This window comes from Dasypus novemcinctus, chromosome 21 (genome assembly GCF_030445035.2).
Source record: "Dasypus novemcinctus isolate mDasNov1 chromosome 21, mDasNov1.1.hap2, whole genome shotgun sequence".
Taxonomy (NCBI): domain Eukaryota; kingdom Metazoa; phylum Chordata; class Mammalia; order Cingulata; family Dasypodidae; genus Dasypus; species Dasypus novemcinctus.
Genome location: NC_080693.1, coordinates 31,391,960 through 31,418,973, shown reverse-complemented (window position 1 = coordinate 31,418,973; position 27,014 = coordinate 31,391,960). Strand labels below are relative to the sequence as shown.

Genomic DNA, 27,014 nt, shown 5'->3' with positions numbered 1-27,014 from the left:
CTGGAGCTGTTGGCCAGGGAGCGGGGGAGCCCTCAGAGAGGTCCTGCTGGTGTCAACTGGCAGGAATCCCACCTTCCCCCAAACATGCTCTCCGTGACATCGCCTATCACCCGCGGGGACCCAGTGCCTGGCGCGGCTCCCTAGCATCGTCCCTGCCCTGATGTGAACAACAAGTTCTGAACTGGCTGCTTGGCCCATCCAGCATGGACAGGAAGTCTCATTTTTAAGGGCTTTCTTCTGCTAACTTGAGAGTTTTTCTTTAAAATTGTCTCTTTAGATGGTGTGTGTTCACGTTACTTTAATACTTACTGGTATTATCAGAAAATTCAAGGTCGAGCAAGACTTAAGGAAATAGAACTGCAGAGGCTAAGACACTCTCCTTTTCCAGGCACTTTGTGAATAATCCCCTATTCTCTCTCGCTGTCTGAGTTTTGTAAAAACGCGAATCTGTGACAGTGCCCAGCTGCTGAGCTCAGCCTTCCTCCCCAGGCTCTCGACTGTACTTCATGCTTCTTACCCAAAGTGAAAACTGTTTTCAGCACCTCTTTCCCTGCATAGAGATGTGTATGCCTCTCAGTTCCTAGTGACCTCTTCATGCTGGTGGGCTCTTCTCAGTCAGGAAAACATGTTCCCTTCCTTTCCTTTCATTTATTACTCTCCTCTGCTGGAGTGAAGCTAACATAACTGAGTTGATACTTGCTAGAGAAGTTTCCCGTCTTGTTCTGTGGCACATTCAATACTGCACGTCAGGAAGAAACAACTTGTTTTCCTAAAACCTCCAGCCTGCCCTGCCCTCAGATTGTCTTGACAGCCATACCTTGACGTTAAGTTAGCTCTCCTGGTCCGAGGCACCCTCGTGGCTGCAGGCATTTGTAGAAGGAGAGCTCAAACTGGCCCTTGAGTGTCCGGGCCTCGGGCCTCGGTTTCCCCTTCTTCCCTACGCAGCCGCGGGGAGCCCTGGAGCCCCTCACACTTGTCGTCATGTCCCAGGAGGAGTCCTGCCAAGGGGGACCAGATAGGGCTGAAGTCAGTGTCCTCGTGCTTGCCGGGAGCCTGGTCCTTTCCACCTGATGGGCTGGCCCAAGGAGGCAGCTTGGCGCCCAGGAGAGGAGGCGGTGTTGGAGGCCATGGGGTGGGAGCCTGGGGCATGAAGCGACCCCAGGCAGGAGGCAGGAGCCCCACCGTCTGTGTTCCCCACCCCCAGGTGTTTATCTCTGTGGATGACCTGGAGCCCCCAGGGCCCCAGGACGTGGAAGATTCAGGGCGGAAGCTGGAGCAGGAGCCGGGAGCCGGGGCCCCGGGCACCGCCGCAGTGGAGCAGCAGCAGTCAGTGGAGTTCGACTCCCCAGACTCAGGACTGCCATCCTCGCGCAACTACTCCGTGGCCTCGGGCCTCCAGTCGAGCATAGACGAGGGGCAGAGCGTGGGCTTCGAGGAGGACGATGGCGCTGGGGAGGAAGGTTCCGACGGGCCAGGCCCTGCGGCCCTCACCTTCTCCGAGCCCCGAGATCCCAGCCACCAGGAGGTGTCGGGGGCCGGCGGGCTGGAGACAGGGCAGGAGCTCGCGGCCTTGTGCGCTGCGGCCTACACTGTACGTGCAGCTTCCCGGGCCCTGTGCTCCCCTGGGCCCAGGGGCCCTCCTGACATGCCAGGCTCCGGGGAAAGGGCAGGCGGATAGGGGAGGTGGGGGGTGCTCTGACTGTCCCAGAGGGGGTCCCTGAGCCCCTCTGTCAGCATCCCCAGAGGACCCGGTTCTGAGTTCCCAGGGTCCCCTGCCTTTGCTGCGTTTCTTCTATTTGGTCACCACCCTGCCCCCCAACCTGGGAGGGGGTGGCCAGGCTCACCTCCTGAGGCCTCCACTCTTCCAGATAGAGTTACTGGACACCATGGCCTTAAATCTGCACCGCATAGACAAGGACGTGCAGAGATGTGACCGCAACTACTGGTACTTCACACCCCCCAACCTCGAGAGGCTCCGAGACATCATGTGCAGGTGCCGTGGTGGGGCCGGCCAGACCCTCCGCCTGGAGCGCTTCTTCCCTGCCGCGCCACCCCAGCCCCACTCCGCTGATTCCCCAGCCACCCTGCTCACCCCAGCCTTACCTGATTCCCTCGTCCTGCCCCCCAGCCAAGTGGAGGTGGCCTGCGTATTGTCTCTTTTCCAGGGCGTCAGCCGTGGGGAGAGGCTGACTGCTGGGCAGCAGGCTGCTCTAGGTCCTCTCCCCAAGCTGCCCTCCAGCCCACCCCGGGGCCCCTGAGGGGAGGGGGCGTGGGGCATCCCCGCAGTGACTCTGTGCCCGCCCTTGCAGCTACGTGTGGGAGCACCTGGACGTGGGCTACGTGCAGGGCATGTGTGATCTGCTGGCCCCTCTCCTGGTCATCCTTGACAACGGTGAGGGGTGGGGGACCCCAGGCCCAGCCTCCAGAGCAGGGCCCCAAAGTAGCGATGGCCTTGGGCTGACATAGCTGGAGAAAGGAAGAGAAGATGGCTGGGTCTGGAGTGGTGGGAGTGCTGCCAGACCTGCCCTCGTGCAGTACAGCGAGGGGCCTGCCTTGGGGGGGGCTGGGGTCCCCCACCCACTCCCGTCTCCCCTCAGATCAGCTGGCCTACAGCTGCTTCAGCCACCTCATGAAGAGGATGAGCCAGAACTTCCCCAGTGGGGGCGCCATGGACACCCACTTTGCCAACATGCGCTCCCTCATCCAGGTGAGGTCTGCAGCCGCCCGTGGGCACGCCACCGGGCACCACCAGGCTTGCCTGTGGACCCCAGAGAGGCCAGGGAATGCTCCCAAAATGCCCCTTAGGGATAAGTTGAGCCTCTTCATTTAAGAAGGCACATTTTCGATGTTACAAATGTGGACATGTGTGCCTGTGAAAGTTCTGGTGAGTGGCAGAGAATGCCCTGTGGCAGCAGAGTGCAGTCCCACCTGAGGCGACAGAAGGGGAGGCCGCAGAGGGCAGGCCACGGGGGTGGTGCCGGGCAGTGGAGAGGCAGCGCCACTCAGGCCCTCTGCCTCTCCCTGCCGTTGCAAGATCCTGGACTCAGAGCTGTTTGAACTGATGCATCAGAATGGAGACTACACCCACTTCTACTTCTGTTACCGCTGGTTTCTGCTCGATTTTAAGAGAGGTAAGAGGTGGCCTGGATCGTGGGGTTGGAGGTCAAGGGCTGTGGGAAATCCATCTTTCCCAAAGTCATTGGTTGTCAGCCCTAACCATCCTGGAAGCACCCTGGGAGCCTTTAAAAATGACCACTGCCCCCAGACTTACTAAACATGGGTGCCCAGGCATCAGTGTTTTTAAAAGCTCCCTAGGGGAGCCGATGTGGCCCAAGAGCTTCAGCGCCTGTTTCCCACATGGGAGGTCCCGGGTTCAGTTTCCGATACCTCCTAAAAACAACTACAGCAACAACAAAACAGACAAGCAAGCAAACTGGAAAAGAACCAATCTAGGGGCGCCGATGTGGCTCAGTGGTTGAGCGCCGGCTTCCCACATACAAGGTCCAGGGGTCAATCCCCAGCTCCAGTACCTAAAAATTAAATAATAAAAGCTCTCTAGATTCCAAGGCTTAGTAGGATTGAAAATCACTACCCTATGGCAAGGGTCTTCAAAATGTGTTTTGAACACAACCTTACCTGAACACATACCAGCAGAGTTGTGCTGGCTGAAATGAAGGGCAGGTGTGGAGTCCGAAGAGCCCAGTGTGTGGAAATTACCAGAGGGATTCGGAAGCCCTGTCTCTTGAGCCCAGCTGGGTATAATAGGGGCAGTCCCAGGCCTTTGGCCGCCGGGAGCTCTGATTCCTACCCAGCTCCATCTGGATGACCATGCGCAGCCAGGCCAGCCCAGCTCGGCCTTGACCCTGGGCAGTGAGCACCAGCCGCTTGCTGTCCCCCAGAGCTGCTGTACGAGGACGTGTTTGCTGTGTGGGAGGTGATCTGGGCAGCCCGACACATCTCCTCGGAGCACTTCGTGCTGTTCATCGCGCTGGCCCTGGTGGAGGCGTACCGGGAGATCATCCGGGACAACAACATGGACTTCACCGACATCATCAAGTTCTTCAACGGTAGGAGGTGGTCCAGCCACCCTGCGGGCAGGGCGGGATGGAACGGGGTGGGAGGCATAGGACTCCCCTCCGCCTAGCTTCACCCTGGGCCTCGCCCCAATTACCTGTGTTTCCCCCAGAACGGGCTGAGCATCATGATGCCCAGGAGATCCTGCGGATTGCCCGGGACCTTGTCCACAAGGTGCAGATGCTCATAGAGAACAAGTGAGGGCTGTGGCTGGGAGGCAGCAGCCGTGCAGGGCCTGGGCCAGAGGCCCCTGGGCCCAGCAGGAGAGGTGCAGGGGCCCCCCAGCTGGCCTGCCTGCCCCACTGTGTTCCTAACAAAGCGATTGTGAGCCTGGGATCTGACTCGAGGCCGTGCGGGGCCTGCCGGGCAGGTTGGGGCCCAGGATGCCTTCAGGTCAGGGCAGGGATGGGAGGGGTCAGCCTCAGGGAGCTGTTGCCTTGGGGCGGGGGGCACCGACTGTACTCCCCTCCCAAACAGCTGGGAATTGCCCCACAGCCCCAGTGCTTCCTGCAGCCTCTGCCTGGTCTCTCCCAAGTCATCTGGGGCCCTGGAGTTAGCAGAGGCTGCGGTTGCTTTGCCTAGCAGGGGTTGCCTGGGGCAAGGCAGCTCTGGGCCAGCGCTCTTCCGAGAGCCCCTTCGCAGGCACAGGGGAAGCGCACGGCCCCCATGGGGGCAGCTGGAAGGACGCTCGTTCAGGTGTGTGCCCTGGGCACAGGTGCTGGGGCAGCCAGAAGCTGCAGGCCCGGAGTGGGAGCAGCCCACCTCAGCAGCACTGCCACTGCCTTTGGCCATCTGAGGTGACCTCCCTGGATTCCTCCACCCCGTACAGGGCACCCAGTGTACCTGTACAGGCTCAGTCTCACCACTGCACCCTTGCGTCATGCACCCTGCCCACTGTACATGATGCTTTTGCCAGCTAGATGATGTGGGATGCGGTGGGGACACTTGCTCTCACCCTAAGGAATGATTCCTTGGGGAGGCAAGCCCGTCGCAGCCTCCTCTCAGGGACAGGCCCCGGAGCTCTGGGGCAGCCCATCGCCATCCCAGGCATCTGCTGAGTTCCTGGGGCTGAGAGGGGCGCAGGGCCGGGGTCTTCCCTGTTGGTCCCTGGTGAGAAGCAGGTCTGGCTCTGCCTTCCGCATGCTTCCCTGGCTGCTAAGAGGCCCAGACACACATGGAGGAGCCTCACTGGGGAGCTAGGAAGGGCCCAGCTCCTGACCCCAGGCCTAGGCATGCTGCTTGCTCTGTCCCCCCACTTCTCCCCTCCACCTGGGGCCAGGAGGCCTCACCTGCCACAGCAGCTGGGCTGAGGACCGTGAGAAAGGCCCGGCAGCCCTTCAGCATCCAGCACAGCCTTCCCAGCCCACTCTGCCCCGGGCTCTGCACGGCCTGTTTGGGGGCCAGCCTGCCCCATTCCTGTCCCCTGTCATCCGTGAGTCCTTGGCCTCCACCTAACATGGGTGGCCATTGTGTGCCTGCCTTAGTGACTCAGTGGTCTTGTGAGGAGCAGGTGTGTATGTTTTTTGGCTCAGAATCTATACTCTTCGGTGTAACAGACCAATAAACACAGCATTTGGCAACACTTGAGGCTCTGGGAGCTGCTGGGGGTGCGGGCACTGGACAGTGAGGGACTGTGTGTTGGAGTGTTCTGTGAGCTCCACAGTCGAGCAGTAAAGAGGGCCAGCCCCGAAGGCCAAGGATGACACAGAACCAAAGCTCCAGGAGAGGGGCTCCTCAGACTGGAGGGTATGGGCTGCGGGGATGATAGCCAGACTCCCAATGTTGGGGGGACCTCACCCCAGACTCACTGTCCTATCTCAGAGGGACCAGGGGCCTCTCTGGCCTCTGGATGAACTGGGGTGTAGGTCCCTGTACTGCTTCCTTCCCCAGCCCGCCCGCCTCTGACTGAGCTCCAGGGATGAATCGGAGGAGCTGGGCTAGGAATCTCCAGGAGCCTCCACCACCCCCAGCCTGTCGCGAAGACCCCTCTGCCCCTGGCCCCTGGGCTCCTGCCCACTGAGCATCATCTTTGAGGTGCCTGCCTCAGGCAGGTGTGGGGGCCGGGGAGGGTGGGGCCAGGCAGAGCAGACCCTGCTGAGGCCCTTACCCCACCCGGGGTGCCATCGTCCCCCCATCGATGGCTCCAGATAGAGGGCTCCAGTCACCCAACATGCCTGGTGCTAGAGGACACTGGCTTTCTGGACCTGAAGGCCTGTTGTCAACTCATTCAGAGCAGGACATCAGGGGACACAGCCCTGCCTGCCTGGCCCAGCTCCCGGCCTTAGAGCTGGACTGGCCATTAGGGCAGAACAGAGACCAGGGGCCCTGGGCCGCCAGGGGACCTGCCAACTTCATAAGCCCCTCAGGGCCACATACACCCCATTCTGTCAGCCTGTTGCCTGGCACTAAGCCCTCTGCTAGTGTCTCCACCTGAAAGAAATTCACCCAAGGGCCTAGACACGCCAGCCTGGGAGCTGCCCAGTCCCCCCACACTCCCACCCCTCCCCACTCCTCCCAGAAAAGCTGTCCTTCCCAGAGCTTCTGGGCCAGAAGGAATCCCACAGCCAAAACGACGACCTGCCGGAGGGAGGGGACAGTGGGCCTGTGGTAGGAAGCACGCCACAACCCCCCTCAGCCGACCTCACGCGCCTAGGAAGTCAGGCTTCCTCTCCTAGGGAACCTGGTTCGCACCTGGGTTTTCTGTTTTCAGTTACCCTGACCACAGACCCCTCGCTTGCAGGCTCCAACTGAGTTGAGGGAACGTCCTTTGAGTGCGGAGAGGAGTTTCTGCCCACCCTTAAGCTATAGTGACAGCTCTCAGGTGCTCCGTAGATGATCATGAAGATCACCGTCTTCACCTGTCCCCAAGGCTGGGCGCCATCCGGCACTCCCCGGAGCCACCAGCAGGGGGAGCCAGCAGCTCACGCCTGAAAGGGCTGGCGGGCTTGTGGGGCACTGGGGAGGGGCGCTGCGCCTGTCTGGCCATTCCCAAAGCTGGCCCTTCTTCAGAGAACGGGATTCCAAGACTTTCCTGACCACCACCCCCTTCCCCAAGAGTAACCCTCAATCCAGACCCATCCCGTGGAGAAAAGCTGAGTCAGGTCCCCTGTCCGGGCCTGGGAGTCAGGCAGGTGCTGTCAGGGAGTCACCAAAGGTGAGGCTAGGCCACGCAGCCAGCCTGGCCTGGAGCTAACCCCAGCTGCCCGCCCCCTGACCTCATCCCCGCCTCCCCGCCCAAGACCAATGGCTCTGCCTGGACTGTGGGGAGCGAAGATGCAGCTGTGGGGACAAGGGTCGTCTCAGACCCAGGCTTGTGGGCAGAGCTGAGGGCATGACTCTTTGGCCCCTGACCTAGCTCTTTCCCTTCGTGTTCCCTTCCCTGAAGGGACAGCCTTATGGACTCTCTGGATGACTCGTCCTAACTACAACCCCAGGAGCACAAGTGTTTTGGGAAGTCTCACCTTTCTGTGCCCAGAACCTGGGGTAATGCCCCTCTGTCTTCCCCACTGAACTTTCTTGGTTCAGGGATCCCAGACTCCACAACAGGGCCCCAGGTGGGCGGCAGAGGCCCTGAACAAGTCACTTGGCTCCTTGAACCCAAGTCCTTACCTCCCAAAATACGGCTAGTTCTTATTTTCTTCACTGTGCTGTTAAGAGATGAACCAAGATAATGTTTGTAAAAATGGTTTGAGGAAATATAAACTGTTACAAACGTCCAAGGAGCACCAGGACTGCAGTTTTTAGGGCTTGTTGAGGTGTCAGGATGAAATTGGGAGGCCCGCAGTCTTTTTCTAAAATTGACCAGTACAGAGGTTTCATGTGCGCAACGCCTCAAGCACCTCGAGGTGAGGCTGGGTGCCCCTGCTGCTCACTGCCCGCCGCCTTTCTCTAAAGGCCTCCACCTGCCTCCTTTTGCGATAAAATGACCCAGATGCTGTGGCTGGCAGCTCCATCTCAGGTTTCAGTGCAGGTTTATTTCAGTTTTATATTTTATTCCAGGCAAGTGCTTATTACATGGATAGTATTCATGTCTCAATACCTAGTCTTGGAACATGAACAGCCACTAGAATACAGTTCAATAGTAAAAATACAATATGTACAAAATTAGGGTTTTTGTAGATTTTTTTTCCCACACAGCAGATGTATCCAAACACATAAAAATCTCTACAGTCTGGGGTCGCTACGATTTATATTTCAGGAAACGGAGACAGTGACCGAATCCCCACTGTAAACAAGGGCCACCTCTTTGGGTAGGGGGTAGGGGGTGGGTCCCTGGGATGAGGGGAGAAGAAGCTGTTCCTGGAGAGAGCAGGGTTATGGTGAACCCTTAATTACTCTCCAGGCATTCCCTGCCCTTCTTTGCCCCCCCTCAAGGAACCAACCTCCCCCTTCCCCCGCCTCGAGGTAAAGACTCCCAGCCAGTGAGCCACTCTGAACATCAAGAAGTAAAACACGCATGAGAGGTAAATGTGTCTGTGTGCGTCCCCCAGGCTGGAAGGGCAAGGGTGGGAGGGGGCGGGCGGTCCCACAGGGTGAGGACAGATGTGGTCCTGACGGCTCTTGGAGGGGAGAGGCCCAAGGAAGAGCCGGGCGGCTGCCCGCTCGGGAATACAGCGTCACAGCGTTCACAAACGACAACAAAAACAACACCCATCTTCACCAATCTGGACATAGTCATTCGGCACTAGATTTGGAGGCCCCCACCGTTTAAGGGGGAGCCGGGGAGGGGGGGGACGGCGGGCAGATGAGGTATCTGTGCAGGCCCCAGGGGCGGCTGGCTAGCACAAGTCTCAGCTCTGGAACTGGCCTTGGGGTAGAGGGAGAGGTGACCAGGGCTGAGGGAGGGCGAGTTGGCCAGTGCCTCCGCCTCCCTCCCAGTCTGTTCTCTCCACTGTTGTCATACGGGGAACAGCAAAACTGCTCCCCCAAGAACGAGGATCAGGTGAGGGAGGCAACTGCAGGAAGGCAGCAAGCTCGGGAAGGGAACTGTCCTGTGGGCATGGCCCAGGGCCTCCAATGACCTTCCTCCTGGAGGTCTCCAGCTGGGGAGACCTGGTCAAAGGGCCATCCTTCTCCCATCCCCAGGAAAGCCAAATGAGAATTAAGCAGCCCCTGGAAAGGCCTGCAGGCCCAGGAAGGAGCTGAAAGTGAGTTCTTAGGTGTCTACGGAGCCTTTATTTCAAGGGGAATTCTACTCAGGACTTTTGCTGGCCTCCTCAGCGCCCAGTAGGGCACTCCAGAGGCTCCAGGGCTCTAAAGCCTCCCTTTCTGAACCCCTTGTGTGCCCTCCCCGCACCCCAACCTGTCAATGCAAACTTCACACTTAGGGACACTCGCGTCCGTCCCCCACACTGAAAGGCCATCGGTGAGTGTGACGGGGGGGGGGGCGTGCTGAGTGTGTACGTGTGTGTCTGACACAAGGCCACTTTTGTAATAAATACCCACATATAGAGAAGCAAAAGCAGTCTGCCAAGGCAGAGGCAGGGAAAGCAACACGTCCACACACAGCGCCACGCCCTCCCACCCCAAGCTCAGCCCTGCGGCAGGGCCCCTCCTCCGGGCAAAGTGGGGCACAGCACAGCACCCCACTGGAAGAAGGGGGTGGAAAAGGAAGAGAGGAAGGCAGAGGCAGCAGCTCCCTCCGTGGTCACTAACGCCCCGGCTTTGGTGGCCCGACTCGCTCCTCTACTTGCCCCCAGGGCCTGTTCGGGAAAGGGTTGGGGGTTTGGGCCAAGCCCCTTGTACCTTAAATTCCTGATGCTTCAAGACTTGCTGCGAGGCTCCCAAAACCAAGACCAGAAGCTGGTGCATGTCTCCTAAACTGCAGAGGTGCTCAATCCCCAGACCCCCGGGCCCACCCCTCCTAAGCGCACAGGGCTAGCAGAGGTCAGGGAGCCAGGGGCGTGGACGCCAGGAAGCCCCTTCCTCTCTGCCTTCTGGAAGCTGGCGGCCCAGCCCAGGAATGGGTCGAGCCAGAGTGGTTTCTCAGCCCAGACCCAGGTTCGGGGGGGGGTAGGGGGGAGAGCAGGAAGGGGACAGAATAGTCAGGAGCCCAGCCGCAGGGATGGGGGGTGGGAGCGGCTTGTCCACTGAGCCTCTCGGGAAGCTTAGCAACAGCTTGTGTTTGGTTTATTGTTGGTAAAGAATCGCTTTAGTTTTTGCTGTAATGAAATCCACGCCTGAAGCCGGCCCAGGTGGGACTCCAGGCGGCCACTTCCTAGGCTCTGTCACCTGTGCTCAGGGCCCCTCACGACCAGCCTTTTGGGCCAAGTTGCTTCAGTTCTGCTCCCCGTTTCCCCTCCAAAGGCCCGGGAAGAGAAGGCCGACTCCAGTGGGGAGGGCCTGCGGCCCTCAGCCTCCGCACCCGACACAGCAATAGCAGCAGCAACAGCAGCACAGGAGGGCGGGCGGGGCCAAGTCAGGGACACGATGGCCACGTTGGGGCCATACAGCACTGATTTCAGGGGACAGGCTGGGGAGGCAGGAACGGAAGTGGAGCTGGCACAGGCCAGACAGGTGGCACGCTCACCTGAGTGTCTCTCATCAGTCACTTTCTCAAGTCCTCGTGCAGCAGGGGAACCCGTGCCTTGCGTCCAGCTCTCTGGGGCAGCCCCTCCCTCCCCTGGCTCAGAGTCTCTGCACCCCCTTCCCCTAGGAGGCCTGGGGGTGGCGTAGGTGGGGTGGGCCCGGGCCTGGCTGGAATGTGTGGAGCTGGTGGGTGCCGGAGTGGGAGACAGGCCCCCTCCCTGCCCCCACTGGGGGCCTCTGACTGGCCCCGTCCTCAGGCCAGCTTGAGGGTGCTGACTGGGAAGGAGGGCATTGTGACCATGGTCACAGGGTTGAGCACTGTCTGGCCCACCAGCTGGGGGTGGTGCACCACCTGGGCCCCCACGGCTGGCTTTGCCATGACAGTGGCCGGGGGCCCCAGCCCAGTGGTGCCATTCACTTGCTGGTGCGAGAGTGTGTGGGCGATGTGGCTCACCGCCACGGGCTGGCTCACCGCCACGGGCTGTGGGTACAAGGGCAGCTGGGAACCCAGGTGGGCCACGTGGTTGAGGGTGGCGGGGTGCACCGTGATGTGGCCGATGGGGGGTGTGGCAGGTGCCAGCTGCACAGCGGGGCTGGGGGCCGAGGGGGCGATGTGGGCGATGTGCTTGCCGCCCGGTCCCTGGAGAACGTGGTTCACAGTCTGGATGACTGAGGCGTGGGTGGTGGCCGTGTGGGCAATGACCGTGGAGCCTCCCCCAGCTGTGGCCACCAGATGAGCCGGGGCCGGCACCAGCGTCTGGGCAGGGGCCGGTGGCGGGGGAGGAGGGGCGGGCAGAGGCGTCTTCTGCTGTGGCTGCTGCTGCTGCACAGGGAGGTGGGCAGGAGACAGGGCCACGGGATGGGCGTGCGGGTGTGGGAGGGGCGGCGGGGGCGCAGGGGCAGTGCTGGGGGGTGGCAAGGTGGACTTCAGCAGCTCCGGTTGGGGCCGATGGCTCAGCTTAGGTGGGCCCAGGCTCGCCCGGTCCTCCTCCATATCCTCGTCTATGTTGTCCTCACCCTCTGTGGTGGGGGGAGACATGGGGCAGGGAACAGGTCAGAAGGGCCTGGGAAACGAGAGGCTGCGGACACTTTTCCAGCAGGAGAAAGCTGGGCCAGGGAGGCTGGAATTGGGGGTAAGGGGCAACACCCAAGAGGGCAGCCAGGGGCAGCTTGCTGTGGGCCACACGGGTTCTGGCTCACCAGAGGCAGTGGAGGTGGAGGCCTGGTCGTCCTCGGGCTGGCCCGTCTGCCGGAGCACACGGTCGATCTCCAGCACGTCCATCCACTGGCTCAGCTCGTGCTTGAGCTCTGCCAGCCGCTGCTGCGTGGCAATCTTCTCCCGCGCCAGCCGCTCCATCTCATGCTCGTATTCCTTCTCCTTCCTCTTCAGAGACTGGGAGACAGGGCAAGGGGCCATGAGGACACCCTGAGCAGCAGCCGCAGGTTCCATGGTATCTCACATGTCTCCCACAGCCCCTCTAGTCTTCAGATCACCCCACCCACTGGGACAGGGCTGCAGGGAGTAAGACCCAGGTTGACTGGGGCCGGTGGAGACTGCACCTGCCTCCTCCCAGGGCTCCGCCCCGTGGGACCCAACCCCCCAGGGACTGTGGGCAGGCGCTGTGGAAGAAAGCCCAGACCCAAGTGTGGGGTCAGCCCCCAGCCCCCATATCAACTCTGTCCGCAGGGGCTTCGCCACCTCCTGGCCCCATCCCCGCTCCTTGAAGCCTCTGCCCTCATTGTGCAGCGGACAGAAAGGGGAACAGACATCTCCAGTCATGCCCAGGCACCTGCTCGGTCTCCAATGCCATGAGCTATCCTCCTTGGAACCCATGCCCCAAAGGACCCCAAATGACCCCCCCTCCACTTCTTCACTTGTGTCTTGGGGAATGTCACCATCCTTGGAGGTGACCCACTAGAGCTTGTGACACCCCCCACTTCACTTCCATGACTGGCTGCCCATCTTTCCCAGCAGCTGCCTGGCTCCCCACTATTCCCTGTGGTGCTCCCGCCTCCCCTCAACCACACCGTTTTCCCATGCCTGCTCCCCTCCCCAGCACCCTCCCTGTGGCCTTCCAGACATGGCAGGCTGAGGGAAAGCCCCAAGCCACGGAATGTGTCCCCCCACCTATATCTGAGTGGTCCTGGTCCACAAGAAATGGCTCTTGGGTTGCTCGACAGCACCCATGGACTCTGACCAAGCACCCTGGAAAGGGGCCGTTCCTTCCCCACTGGCTCCTCGTCAGTCCCCCCACTTCACCAAGTTCATATGGAAGAAGCTCCCTTATCCATGTCACCACCCTTGCACCCCAACTCCTCCAGGCCCACAGGCGACCAGTGTGACCCCTCACGTGGCTGCTGATGCCACGCCTTCAGGTCGCGGCATTGCTCCCCTATCATAAGGGTCTCTTGCTTCCCTCCGCAGCTCCAGAACAGCTCGTGTCTTGCTGTTCAGCTCCATGCCTCTAACTCTGATATTTTATTAAACCAATTCCCCTCAGTCCCACGAAACTCCCTGTTGCTGCCTCTCCTTGGCCCAGGCACATGGTTGATGGCTGTGTCCACTGGACGAGGTGTAGTCCTGCCTGCCTCCCAAGGCTCCCTCCTGGCCTTAGCTCTGGGCTTCCGAGGCCTGCAGGCCCCCTCCAGAGGGCTCTGCACACACCCAACTCACCAGCTCATCACAGCTTTCCTCAGGACACAGCTACCATGATACCCACACACAAAGCTGCCCTTTTCACCCCTCTGGGTTCCACCTGCTCAGGCACCAACACTGAAGCCGACATCTCCACCTTCTCCACAGACTTTTCCCACCCTCACCCTCACCATGTGCATCCTCTTGCCTTAGTGCTTTTATAGGCACCTGCACCATACACAGGTGAACAGTTAACTAGAAACCCAGGAACCATGGAGAAACTTAACCAGGTGCCGGCCCCGTACACTATTTAAATAGCTCAGGCATCCATGTTTCGACTTTCCACCTCAACACTCACTGCCTCTGTCCAACCCTGCTGGTGAAGTTGCTTCATATCCCCTGATCCTGCTAGTGACGAGGAAAGAGCTATGCACAAGGCGCTTACTCAGCCCTTGCGGAAGGAATCCGCCTGGAAGGACAGACGCCCAGAGGCCACTTCCTGGTCAGTCTGATGGCCCCACCTCCATCCTGCCTCTGCCTGCATCGCACTAACCCATTACACTGGGGTTTCTCCCAGTTCCCTTTTCCTAGAGGCAGTTTTGCAGCAGCCCTTCTGTTCACCTGCCCCTTCTGGGCACAGCCGCATCTGCAACCTCACTCACCAACTAGGTCGACTTCCCCACGCTCCCTTTCTGCAGCAACAAACTCCTTACATTTTTGTCCTCACCCAGGAGACCCCCAAATCAACCATGTGACACACAACCCTGTGACACACAACCCAGAAACAGCTGTGCTCTGCAACCTGGAAGCTCTGTATGTCTGTCACCAGCCCCAGGCCACGCCCAGCACCCCTCATCATGCTGACTCAATTTAACCTGCTTCTCCTCATATCTCTGACAGGAAAGCAGAGGGGGAAAAAAACCCCCTCCCAACTAGCTGCTTACCTGGCCCTACTCCTGGAGGCCAGGGCTGGACAGGATATCCAGGTAGGGCCACATCAACAATGGGGCCTGTGGTGAACCAGCCTCACCTGAACTTGACTGCTGGGAGGCTGGGAGCAGCTGTCCTGAACTCCACCCACTTGCAGGGAGGCTAGATTTCTGGGTCAGGGAGAGAGAATGTCAAACCTTTTTCTCTCACCTAGCCCAGCTCTCTATAGGCCTAGAAGTTCCTGGAAAAAATTTCCCAGGTCTAACTTTAATCTGCATTGCCTCAGCTTAGACCCATTTCCTTTCTATGACTGGATGCAGTCTGATACCTCATCCTGTGTCTACTTCACTGCAACTGGGGGAGTGACTACAGCACTCCCCCAGCTTCCTGCTCCCAGGAACAACCAAAGCCTTTGGTCTACAGGCCCTATGTGGTCTCCCCAGCACCACCTTTCCACTCTCACCTACTGCTTAGCAGCCACCCACCTCTGTAGGACAGCCTTGCTGACCCTCTTTTAAAGTGCATCCTGTTCCCTCCTGCTGGAGAATCTTTAGCCTGTGCTGGGCTCTCTGCCCACCACTGGGTCTAGTTCACCCCAACCCATCCTTTAGGTCTCAGCAAACACTTCCTAACTCCCCTTGCCTCTGGTGCTCTGATGGCATGGCCCCCTTGTGTTTACTTGTTTATCATGCCACAAGACCAATCCTAAGAGTACAGAGACTATTTTTTGGCTCTCTGCTGCATCTGCACGACATGCACAGGACGCGGCAAAAGGTACCTGAATGAATAAACGAGTGAGTGAAGTGGAAGGTTTATAAAGAACACTGTGACTCGGTTTCCATGACCAACACCAGGACAGCTATCTCCTCTGGCCAGCATAGGGGCCTCCACTTCCTACTCAGCTCAGGCCCGGCTCCTAGGAAGCCTGTTCTGCTGGTTCTGTTTTAACTTTATTTCTGAAGTATTTCCAAATCCACATGTTACATAGAACTCCCCTTCCCAAAATAGCTGTCTTTAGAGAGGAACTCGCCGTTTCTTCTTTCCTACCTTAGTAATTGCTATCAAGTTTGTGTTCACAGAGCGCAAGATACTATTGACAGAAACAACCTCGTTTAATCCCTCTAACATTCCAAGTTGGAAGATACTATTTCATGTCCATTTAGCCTCATAAAGAGGAAATGATATTCAGAGATGTCACAGTATTTTGCTTAAGAAAAAACAAACTTCCCAAGCCCGACTTCTGCAAATAATTCCCAGAAATAACCCATAAGGCGTCTCACAGCCTTCGGAAAGCCTCCGAGACCCACGGCCCCTGCCTCGCGCAGAGCCAGGGCCTTTCCGGCGGCAAGCGAGGCCCCGCCCCTCCCGAGGCACGCGCGCACCCACGCGGACCTGCTTTGCTGCGTCACTCCCGCCAGCGGCACCCTCCCTTCGCGCGCTCAGGAGCCCCCGCCCCCAACCCGGTTCAGCCAATCCGCAGCCCGGCTCCGCCCCTCCAGGGTGCCGGGAAGTGGATCAGGGAGAGCGAGCCCCGCCCCCTCACCCTGGGTAGGGAGGCGGGCCAAAGGGTTCGCGGAAGGCGGGAGGGATCCGCCGGCTGCAGCCGCGGAGCTGCGTCATCGCCTCCCAACAAGTCAGGCTCCGGTTACCTCAGGGCTGTGACCTCGGAGTCGGGGAGAGGCGGCGCCCGGCTGCTGGTCCCTGGCTCCACCGACCCTTCCTCGTCCAGTCCCCTAAAGCTTCCCATGTGGGCCGACAGGACAGGAGACCCGACGGCCACCCCGCCCCCGCAGACAGGGAGACCCAAGTCCCTCCCATTCCCCAACGGTTCCGGCTCAGCGGCGGAGGAGCGTGGCCGCCCGTCCCCTCCCCCACAGCCTCTCCCTGGCACGCGGAACCCTCTGCCGGTTTCCAGGGAAACCAGAACTCGGGGCCGTCATGGCAACAGTCTTATCTAGCAGGCGCCCCCACCCCCAATATTGCAGAGGGGAGCCAGTGCCCGAAGGGAGGGGCCACTCGGCCAGGAGGGCCCCTTAAAGAAAAACTGGGATGGGCTTATTTTTTAACGCAGCGGAAGGAAAGCGTCATTTTTTAAGGCTCTTTTGTCACCCAGCCAGACCTCCGCATGATGACCCCGGTTTAAACACACACCCCCATCTCGGGTCCCGCACCCCAACGTTCTCAAGCAGAGGATCCCCTCGGGGACCAAAGGGAGGCATCCTCTCGGCCGTGGTGTGGACCGGGACCCCGCCTCCCCCCACTGCCAACAGCTTAACTAACGACAGCCACCTGGCACGCACTCCCCACCCAGCGGGGGCTCCTAGCACGCGGAAACCGGCACAGCGCGCGCCCGGGTCCCGGGGACGCCGCCGGAGGTTCTTCGGCGCTGCCCCGCGGGGGAGGGGAGCGGCAGCAGCCGCCACCGCCCTCCCTGCGCACGCGCACACGCCGGCGCTGCTAGCGCCCTTCACCCACCCCCTCCCGGGCAGGGAGCCCCACTGACGTCAGGCGGGCCATGTGCTCAGCGCCCGCGTGGAGGCGGGCGGGGTGCTGGGCCAGGGAGCGGGAGGGCGGAGCGGGGACTCAGTGAGGAGAGGAGGAGGGCCGGCTGGGGAGGAAGCTGGCGCAGCCGCCTGCCCTCCCCCCGGCCCTGCAGCCCCCCACCCCGCCCCATACCTGGATGTACCGCAACGCCGTCCGCAGCACGCTCAGATTCGACGTCTTTTTGTCGTCCACGTTGGGGATGTTGCGCTTCAGGGTCTCAAAACATTCCTTCAGATGGGCCCTCCTGGGGAGAGGGAAGGAGCGCAGATCAGCCAGCGCCCGAGGGGGCAGGGGCTGGGAGGCGGGAAGGGAAGGCCCGGGGAGCTGCGGGGGGACCAAGGATGGGGCAAGTCCTGGAGCGGGCAGGGCGGACCCAGAGTCACACACGCACGCACACACACCTGTTCTTCTCCAATTTGTTGTGGACTTCTCTGGTTCCGATCCTGAAACCCAGACAGACAGGAGGCTCAGGGAGGAGGGCCCGATTAGGTGGCCTTCCTGCCCTCTGCCCCAAACCCCCAAATGCCACAGGCTCTTGGTCCCCAACATTCTCTCCCCATAGAAGAAGCAAGGGGAGATGCCCACCCTCCCTGTCCCACGTACACCTTGGAGAGGACATGTATGTTCATAATCCACAACCCCTGAAGCCGCCCATCCCACCTGTACACCTGCAAGGAGATGGAAGGGCTCCTGGGACCCAGATAAGCAGCCAGTTGACCCCAGCCCTCACCCTGGAGGCCCACAGTCCAGTACTCGGTCCAAAGGCCTGGAAATGCCATAAGCCTTGGAGGAGGTCAGAGAAAGAACAGAGGCCTGAGAATGGTCAGAGGGCAATGGCCATTCCCGGGGTTGGCATGAGCACAGCAGGAATGTGTCCAAATATGGGAGGTCCCTTCTAGGTGGGGTGGGAGAGCATGCCTCTGAAGGGCTAGCTGGAGGGCACCTTCTCTTGCACACACAGCTCAGGGGTGGACAGTTCTTTCCAGCCCACCAGTTCCCACTCTGGCCCACCTCACTCACCCCCCAGGCCTCTTCTTCTGTTCGTTGGATTTGACTTCTTCAGCTGGTGCCAATTTCAAGGTCCCGAGCGTGGGTGGGGGTGGCTGCTGGGGGGCTAGCTGGGGCTGGACTCCAGGGTGTGGAGCTATGGTAAGGATGGGCGTAGGGAGGGGCTGTAAGGGTTTGGGGCTGCCAGTAGGTGGAACTGCAGTCTTTGAGTCTGGCAGTAGGGGTGCAGGGGTGGGCACCTGCGGCCTGGCAGGCAGGGGGGTAGGCTCCTTAATGCTGAGTCCAGGGGTGTTGACCAACGCTGGCTGGCGAGGTGCCAAGGGCAGAGGCTGGGCTGTGGGGGGCAGTGGTGGGGGCGGGGGCAGTGGCTGTGGGGAGTTGGTCACTACAGGAATGGGGATGACAGTCAGTGGGGTGGGAGGGGTGGCAAGTGGGGGTGGGGGTGCTGGCGGGGGTGCTGGGGGAGACAGAGGCAGCGGTGGTGCCTCATTGCGGGGTTCTTCCACAGGCAGGGAGTGGGCCAGCCTGGCCAGGCCGCTGGCCTTCTTCTGCTCCTGCTCCCGCTCCCGCTCCAAGCGAAGCCGCTCCTGCTCCTCTATGCAGAGAGAAGACAAGGGGTTTCTCAGCTGGATCAACAGTCCTGGGTGCTGGCAACACCCGTCCTCCCACCCTATCCCAGACGAGGTTCTCTGACTCCTCTCCAGCCTGAGACACCACAAATACCCATCCACATCCACTGGGCTGAGAGCTGGGGACACAGCAGTAACAAACTCAACTCACAGCCTATGGGGGAAGACACAAGTAAGGGTCAACAATCCAGGCTGTGGCAGGGGCTGGACAGGGGCTGTGGGGACACAGCAGGACCAGCCAGAGAGGACGTTCTGGATCTGGGGACCCGAAGGCTGAGGGGTTAGGCCAGTGATGAGCAGGAAGGGTTGGGAGCAACAGGGCTGCACGGGCCACCATAAGGGAATGGGGTGAGGAGTGGGGGATGTCAGCCTCTGGCTGCTGGGTGTGGACATGGGGACTCTGGAGGCTTTCAACAGTATTTTTTTACTTTTTATTTTGAAATCATTTCAAACTTCTAAGAAAGTTGGAAAATGATACAGAAACAATACATAGAACTCACCTGGACACCCAGATTTATCAACTATTAGCATTTTTACCACATGTATGATATCATTCTACCTACCTACACACCTACTGTCTACTTTCTAGCCATATGAGAGTAGGCTGCATACATGATGCTGCTCTAACACTTAGCCCTTCCATGTACTTTTCCCCTCTGACAGTATTTACCAAGCACCTTCTAGAGGGCAGGAAGTACCGTAATTTCACACGTGAAATGAAGACCACAGAGGCTAAGTGGTTTAAGGGTCACACAGCACGTTACAGGTGAAACTGGGGCTAGCCCCAGCCAGGTCCTGACACCTGCCCTTGCTGTGCCAGCACATGCTCACGCACATTCGCACTGCCCTCTGGACTCACACAAGAGATCCACGCCCCAGGCAGGGCAGGGCTATCATTTCACTTCACAGAGGAGGAAATGAGCTCCAGCTGACTACCAGGCTAGGTCACCATGCCTCCAATTTTATCCGGGACCACACAACACACACTCTTGGTCCTTCTCTGCCCCTTGTCATGCTAGAATTCATGTCTCCTAAATTTCCCCTGCTAGCTCAGATACCTTGCACCCCTCATCAGTTCAGCAACTCTGCTGAAAGCCCTGCAAGGAGGTGAAGACTGCTCAGGAAAGGGAGAGTGCCCCTCTACCTCCAGGAAGGCTTGGCCTGCCTGGTCCTCTCCCATGCCCCACCATTCCAGTTCCCCTGGCTACAGGGCTGCGCAAGGACCTGGGGGAGTGGCTGCAGGCCCCGGGGCCAGGGAGCCAGCGGGACAACCAGCATGCCCCTCCTGCCCTGGATACATCACATGGCTGACTAACAGAGCTGACAGTACTGGCTGGTGGACACACCCCAAATGCGCCACCCACATGGGGTGGGGCCAGGGGACCCAAGTTGGCTAAGTCTGCCCTAGGGAGGAGAGCATCAATCCCCCCACATCTCCTCTGACTCAGGGCCCTTTGACCAATCAACAACTTCAGCCTGAGCTCTTCACCCCTCCCTCCTGGGGCAGAGAAGAGACCAAGGAGGAAGTAGAGGGAGGAGTGTTGTGAAAGGGGAAGCACTCAGTGGTTTCCCAGCAGCCAGAGTGCAGGGGCTGGACCAGGTCAGGATGGGCCTCTTCCGGAAGAGGAGATGCCAGGACTGCGCCCAGGAGAAGGCTTTGCTCTCCCAGGCCTCTCCCCGCCAGTGGTGGCTTATGTTACAACCCCAGAGAAAACCAGTTCTCTGAGCTCCAGTGCCCCACAAACCACACTGGGAAAAGAAGCCTACAGAGTTCCAGCTAGGGAACCCTTGTCAGTCCCAGCCTGGGACATCCCCATCTGCTCTCCGCCCTGCTCTCCCACCGGTACAGGCTCCCCAACAGGCCCCCACTTCTGTTCCTTTGATTTGTCCAGGACCCGAGCTCTTGCTAGCTCTCGGGCCAGTGTTCCTCTCTCCCACAGGCAGGCTAACAGACAGGGTCCGCAGCCCCAAGGACAGAAGCCCTAGGATCCCAGATGGAAGGCAAACCCCATATACCCCAAATCCTAAAGCCAACTCCAAAGCTTATCCAGGAGATGGAAACCCCCTTCTCACCTACCCATTCTCTTCCACAGCCAGGAAGATATGCCTCACAGGTGCCAGGAAGGACCCAGGTAGATGGCAAAGCTCTATCAAACCTGGGCCAGCAGGAAAACACACGACTGGTGATTTAGAGGAGGGCACGCCCCAGTCCAGATCCAGCCCACCAAAGCTTCCTGTCTTCATACAGCTTTGACTCACTCCCTATCCAGCAGCGACCCTCTCTCTGTGCACTGGAGAGCGGGGAAGAGGACTGGCATTCATTCAAGGCAATGTGCATTTAGGCTCTTTTGAAAAAGTGCTCTCTTGTACCTCGGGCTGCCATCCTTCGCATGCACGTGCACCTTCCCTGGTCCCTGCCCCCTCTGGGGTGACCCAGAGCCAAGGTACCTGCCTACCGTGGAGAGCTTGAGCACTTGCTCCCTTCAGCCTTCCCAGGTCACCCAGGCCCAAGGGGCTTGGTGGGCCGCCTATCGTGCATGGGAATTCTCCCCTTCTCAGTGCTGACCAGCAGCAGGACTTGCCCTATCCTCTCCCCTCCTGCTCACACGTACACACATGTGCACACACATCCTCAGGTTCATCGTGGGACCACACTGGCCAGTCTAGATCAAAAGTGACCCTCGGAGGTTAAAAAGGGAAATGGACAAGAAGATTCCTGTGCAAGGCTGGTCACCCTCTTCTTTCCATTCTTCCCACCCCAAGTCAGAGAAGAGAATCTCAAGGAGAGAAAAAAGGAATTCTGGAGGCTAAACTGCTGGTCCCCTCTCCCCACCACTGAAAAACTCTGACCCAGCAGCTGAACTCTGCCTGCCCTCAGCTCCCTGCCCCAGTCCGTCACAGTGTGGCACACATCACCTGTCCTCACTGCTCAGCTCTGGACTGACCTATTTGGGAAAGGGTGGGTGGGATGACACTGAGGGTCTTCTCCCTTCCCCCTAGCAGCAGGCTGTGAAGTGAGGGTGAGGTGAGGGTTCTCTTGGGGTGGACTGGTCCATCCTGTTCATTCTGAACACAGACCCTGGTGCACAGCAGGGACACAATAGGTAACTCTTGAACTGCATAATGTTCACAGTGTGGCAGATGAGTCTCTCCAGACCTTGTACCCGCTCGGTCTCCCCCACCGCTGGGCCCGCGTGCATGGCAGGGCCCGCGTGCAAGGCATTCTCGGTCACCACCAGCACTGCCCCCCGCCTGACCCGGCTCTGCACCCCGAAGACAAGGGGGAGGGGCGCGTGGGCGGATGTCCCAGCCCATCAGTTCCGCAAAACCCAAGCACCACGGTCTCCTGTCTCTCAAGTGACTCTTGACCTTGAGAGGCCAGTCGGCCCAACTAGGCCCGCGGACCCGCAGCTCCTCCGCCCCTTGCCCGCTGCCGCTCCCCCGCCCCCCGGCCGCTGCGGCGGGGGCACACGCTGCAGGCGCGCGCGCGCGCGCACACAACACACACTACTACCTCCTGCATGACTCATCATTGAAGCAACAATAGGCAGAGAAAGGAAAGGAGGGCGAAGCACTCTCTCCACAACCAACCCGGCCGAGGGGTTTTGGGGAGTGGGAGGGGACAGGAGTCCTTGGCTACCGCACATGCACCGTTCCAAGGCCCTCGCGGTAGTCCGGAAAACGGAGGTCATTCCCCCTGCCCCCGACTTCTGCAGCACCCTGAAGCTGGGGACCACCACATGGGCACGTGGGGACAGGAGGCATTTGAATCCTCTTCTAACTCCTGTCGAGGGAGTGCCAAAGTTTGCCCTTTTTGTGCCTGGCTCATCCTACAATGTGGCAGGGAGGTCCTAGCGAGAATATTTTGGGGTCAGTGAGAAGATGTGGGCTCTAAACGTCTCGTCGCCCTAGGATTCCTTCGCCCCAGGATCAAAAGCAAGAGGGCGAGAACCGACAGGTGAGCTCCGCACCTCCTTCGCAAGGCAAGGGCTCTTCCAGGGAGCTGCCCAGCAGCCAGGGCCCCGGCCCAAGCCCGAGCAGGGCCCCCGGCCAGCCCCGCCCAGGCCCCGCCCCCGGCAGAGCGCGAGGCAGCCAGGCGGGGCCCGCCGAGCGGTCCCCAGCGGGAGTGTCCCCCGTGCACGTGGTCGGGGGCGGGGCCCGTCCACGTCACCAGCCGGTGTAACCAACGGGCTTGGAACGCAGGCACACGCAACATTCCAGCCGAGAGCGGGTTTGGAACGCGCAGACACGCCACATTCCACACCGGCTAAAGCTGGGCTCAGAGAGTGGGGGCCCGCCGGCCGCCCCCAGCAATCCCGTGGGCCGTTTCGCAGGCACCACATCAGCCGGGCTCCAGTCCAACACCCAGACCAACACCCAGACGGGCGACCCAGCCCAGCTCCGGGAGGCGGGGTCAGGCGGGGCTGGCCAGGATCATAAGACACGCGATGTCATTTCATTCTGCAAAGGCCGCCTCCGCCCCAAGCGGTGCGTAGTGTGCCGGGAGCGCCCCCTGCACCCTCCCCCCGGGGCCAGGGAAGCCGGGGAGCTGCTCCACGTAGAGTAATCCTGCCCCCACTCCGTTACACACACGCCCACTCGTGTGCACTACACGCACGCCCGTGTACAGTCCGTTCATCCGCTCTCCCCGAGGCTCCCGTCACACATCCCCCGTGCACACACGCACACACACGCGGGTCTGCTGCCCCCACGCAACACCGTTCCTCATACCCCACCCCCGGCTCATACATCCTTAGCGCCACCGAGGGCGTCGATGGCCGGAGCGAGAGGAGCCCCCCGTGGAAGGTGAACGAGCGGTGGCAGGTGGCTGGGGTAGCGCCCGTGGGGGCCGGGGCCCTCGCTGCAGGTTAACGAATTCATTAATTTTACTGCCCATATCACTCCTCCCCGGGCGGCGGCTCTTGCAGAGAGCCTAGCAGTATCCGGCTCCGCAGACCTTCCGAGCCGGGGGCCTGCCCGCGGCTCCGCGTGGGCCCGGGGTCTTTCGCCTCCCCTTCCCCGGGGCCCCCGGGGCCCAGGCCGGCCGCTCACCACGTGCTCTCTGTTGTTGCTGCGCTTGCCATTCCAGGAAGCGGGCCGCCTCCAGGAGCGTCTCTATGCTCATCGCGCCGAGAGCTGCCGGGGGCGCGCGGGGCAGAGGCTGCTGCCCGCGAGCCGGGCACAGGTCAGGCTGGCAGGCAGGCAGGAGGGAGGGCTCACCTCCGGGGGGCGACAGGGCTGGGCGGCGCAGCGGACTCCTCAGGGAGGAACAGGGGAGCACGGGAAAATAAAAAAAAAAAAACAATGTCTCCCAAAAGGTTTGCAAAATGTAAATTTGCAAATTTTAAAAAATTTGGTGCAGAAAAAAAAAAAAGGCGGCACTGCCTTCCTCTTTCCCCCCTCTCTCTTCCTCCCTCTGATGCCTCCCGCCCCGCGGCCCCCGGGAGTCCCGCCGACAAGAAAGGGCTTTGCAACAAGATGGCGAGGAGGCACCGACACACACAACAAGGGAAGGAGCCGCGCTGCCCCCGGCCGCCGCCCCCGCTACTACACCGGGGCCGCAGCCAAAGCCCGGACCGGAGCCCCCGCCCTCCGGGCCGCGGCGTCTCACCAAGGGAGGGGCGGGGTCTTGCGTGGGTTGGTCCCGCCCCTCATAGAGGGCGCGCGCCCACGTGGCCTGGATGGGGGTCGGGGAAGTGTGAGCCGCTTTCCCGCCTCGCCCCGCCCCGGTCGAGAGCCACAAGTTGAGCAAGGCCTGGGTGTTTGGGTCATTCACGCCGAAATTTGCCCTGCTGGAGGGTCGGGAGAGTGCAAAATCCAAGGCTTAAGTTAGCTCAAATAAATATATTCCAGGTCGGGAAAACCTCAGGATGGTAGAGTGGCCTGATCCCTGGGTCTCCGCTCCCCACCCCCACGTGACCCAAATCCCGCAACCACACGCCTGTCACAATTCCTCCGGGATCCGCCCCTGGGCGGAGCTGACGGCTGGAGACCGTCAGAGAACAGGCAGAGGGAACGGTTTGGCGATCCGGTTCCGCGTTTTGCCTCCGTTCCTCCCCCCGCAGTGCGTTCGCATCCTATTAGGCGACGTCACCGGGCCGCAGGCCAATGGGCGGGCAGGACAACACGGCATGGAGCAGCTCCACATGGACACCCCGCGCCGCCAGCCTTCTGTTTAAAGGGCCAGTGTCTTCAGGGTCACATTCGCGGGTGCAGATTGAGGCCACTGTGGGACGGAGGGTGGGACGAAGGGAATCCCGCAATCGTACCCGGGCCTACCCTTTACTCTTCACTACTCTCCTTTAAAACCCAGTCTTTCTCATTCCTTCCCCTAAAAATTGTCTTTGTCCACGCGTGTCTGATATGGGTGGAGACTCGGACTGTGCCACCCGAGGACGCCCTTTGCTCTGCGGCCCGGACCGGGAAGGCTCCTGCTAAGCGTCCACAGCCCAGGGCAAGGGGGCGTGGCCGCAATCGCGAACAACAACGCGGAGGGCGGAAGCCCGGCCCTCACGCCCAGTGGCTGGGCGACTGAGGCCGCGGGCGGGGCCGTGCAGTCTGGCAATAATCGCGCTCGCCGGGAAAGCGGGGAGCACTGGCTGGCGCGCTTGCCCGCCTCTTCCTGGCACTAGGGTTTGGGAAAGGGCGAGGTACAATCAGAAACTTAAGACTTTTAAGTTTCCAGCTTGCCCAAATCTTTTCCCTTTACATAAAATGAAACTGAGACCAGGAACGGAGATGGGCCTAAGGTCACTCAGTATTCCAGTCCCATCTCAGAGCAGGGACAAAGTGGCTGATATGAGCTAGGGTCAGGCTAGACCGAGGATCTTGAAAAGACTGAGAAGTGCTTCTTGCCCGGTCTATTTGTTCTCAACTCCATGGATGACTTTTTGGAGCCAGTTCTAGGGCAGGGCCCCATTTAGGGAAAAGCCAAGGAGGAAATCAAAATGCCTGCAAGGAAGGGCTCTGACATTGTCATTGTGTCAACTCCTTCACAAATAATCCAATCATACTTCTTTAATGGAGGTCCCACAAATTCCACTGGTACAATTGGTACTGAGACACAGGCTGGCTGAAGGCACATTTGGGGCCCCTGGAACACATCCAGTTCCACTCTCCCAATGCCAGGCCTAAGGGGACCTCCATTCCTGGCCCCAGAGAGACCACGAGAGCGGTGTTATCCTTTCCAAGCAGAGTGAGGCAAAGCTGATGGATTCAGAACACTGTGACCTGGGCTTCACCATCACACAAAACCAGATAGCAAACCTTTACAAGGACACCTGAGTGACAGGTCACCCTGCCAATCCATTCACTGGATACTCGGGGTATGTTCCTATTTCAGAGATTAGCTGGAAGACAGCTAAACACACAGAAAGCTAGGACGAATACATGCTTGCTGATTTTGCCCCTTTCCTTTGAAGGTGCAGTGCATCCTAGAGAAAGGAAACCTGCAGAGATGGTTATGGAAATGAGGAATCTAGAGAATGGGAAAAAGGGGAATGTCTGCCAGAACCAATCTGGAGGGGCTCTGACCTCGCAGATCTAATGTCCCAGCGGCAAGTAACTGAGCATGAAGAGGTCATTAACACAAATTGCCCTGGGTAGCACTAACTTTACTTATGACAGAAGTGGAAAGCAAAGGGAGATTAGAGCATAACAGCCTGCCTAGTGCTTCCGCCTAAGATGAGTGCCCTTTTCCTGGAAGGGATAGATCTGTGCTGACCCTGACACTGCCTCCTTTAAACCTGTCATCTGCCACCAACGTGGTTGGGCCTGGCACAGTCTGCACTCCAAGAGAAAATGAGAAATTTAGAGGCAATATATAGGAAGAATGGAAAATAAAAAACCCGAAGAGGAAGTCTGTGTGTGTGTGTGTGTGTGTGTGTGTGTGTGTGTGTGAAGAGGGAGAGGGAGAGAGAGAGAGAGAGAGAGATAGAAAGTGACCTGAAATAATGCAGTTCACCAAATTTTCGTTTTGTTTGGGGCCGGCACTGTAGCATTCAGCCCAGTGGGCCAGGATGCTCCTAAAGCTACATCCAGCTACCCTTCTGCCTTCCTCAGGTGGTCAATGGTATTCATATAGCCCTGGATTGTCTTCTGGGGGCTGAAGTCCAATTTTTCTTCCTTTTCTAGTCATGGACCAGCTCCATCCCATTAATCCTGAAATGCAGGATTCTGAAGAAACATTTCCTTCAGGGATGTGGAAGCAGGAGATAAAACTGGGGTGAACACAGACGAATGCTGGTCTCTCCCTTGTCCCCAATACTCCATCTGCTCCAGAGCTTAGTAGAGATGCTTGCTATTTAAAACAAACAGCCTTACTGGCTTCACATGATCATCTGTTTATTTGGGTCATGTGGGGACAGCAGCCAGGGAATGTTAGGCAAAAGTAAGAGTTTAAAGAGAAGGCTCCCCCCTTTCCCTGCCCCCCACCCCCACCCCAGGCCTGTTGTTGCCTACAGGAGCCTAAAAATGATCAAACAATTTCTCATCAAGTTCTCCTCAAATGAGGAATGGACAATGAGGGTGGAAGATACAAGTCTAAGAGGAATGAAGAAGGAGGGTTAGTTAACATTTTAGCCCCAGCTTCCTGTTCTACAAGGGTGGAGCTGGGGTAGAAAATGGCAATTGTTTTATTCACTCAAGGGAAAGGGAAAAGAAGTCCT

At 59.4% G+C, this 27,014-nt stretch overlaps 2 protein-coding genes across 8 annotated transcripts in view; one reads left to right on the top strand and one right to left on the bottom strand.

The window, feature by feature from the left end:
* SGSM2 (small G protein signaling modulator 2) overlaps positions 1-5,656 on the top strand; it is a 32,185-nt gene extending 26,529 nt beyond the window's left edge. For 3 of the 6 annotated variants that reach the window (XM_058283059.2, XM_058283054.2, XM_071210433.1), the window contains 7 exons: positions 1,205-1,591; positions 1,869-1,993; positions 2,310-2,392; positions 2,598-2,707; positions 3,035-3,131; positions 3,900-4,067; positions 4,187-5,656. In XM_058283059.2, coding sequence (XP_058139042.1) covers positions 1,205-1,591; positions 1,869-1,993; positions 2,310-2,392; positions 2,598-2,707; positions 3,035-3,131; positions 3,900-4,067; positions 4,187-4,275 — 1,059 coding nt within the window. In that variant the 3' untranslated portion in view covers positions 4,276-5,656. Of the gene's footprint in view, positions 1-1,204; positions 1,592-1,868; positions 1,994-2,309; positions 2,393-2,597; positions 2,708-3,034; positions 3,132-3,899; positions 4,068-4,144 lie in introns of all 6 variants that reach the window. The other 3 variants (XM_058283058.2, XM_058283056.2, XM_058283053.2) reach the window with 2 other exon arrangements.
* A 2,372-nt stretch (positions 5,657-8,028) lies between these two features.
* MNT (MAX network transcriptional repressor) lies at positions 8,029-23,897 on the bottom strand. Of its 2 annotated transcripts, XM_058283060.2 has the most exons (6): positions 23,401-23,897; positions 17,732-18,314; positions 17,113-17,154; positions 16,844-16,955; positions 11,803-11,995; positions 8,029-11,622 (listed from the first exon to the last, which is right to left on the bottom strand). In XM_058283060.2, the coding sequence occupies exons 1-6, from the start codon at positions 23,471-23,473 to the stop codon at positions 10,856-10,858; spliced, it is 1,770 nt and encodes a 589-aa protein (XP_058139043.1). In that variant the 5' UTR covers positions 23,474-23,897; the 3' UTR covers positions 8,029-10,855. The 2 variants fall into 2 exon arrangements, with proteins under 2 accessions (XP_058139043.1, XP_058139044.1); XM_058283061.2 differs by lacking the exon at positions 17,113-17,154 and having other exon boundaries at positions 23,401-23,831.
* Positions 23,898-27,014: the final 3,117 nt, after the last annotated feature.

Excerpts from the sequence above, each read along its gene's own strand:
- MNT (XM_058283060.2), bottom strand. The coding sequence starts at position 23,473 with ATGAGCATAGAGACGCTCCTGGAGGCGGCCCGCTTCCTGGAATGGCAA. Across the intron at positions 17,155-17,731 it reads CAGAAGAAGAGGCCTGGGGG|GATCGGAACCAGAGAAGTCC; the intron begins GTGAGTGAGGTG and ends TCTGGGTTTCAG. Across the intron at positions 16,956-17,112 it reads AACAAATTGGAGAAGAACAG|GAGGGCCCATCTGAAGGAAT; the intron begins GTGTGTGTGCGT and ends CCCTCTCCCCAG.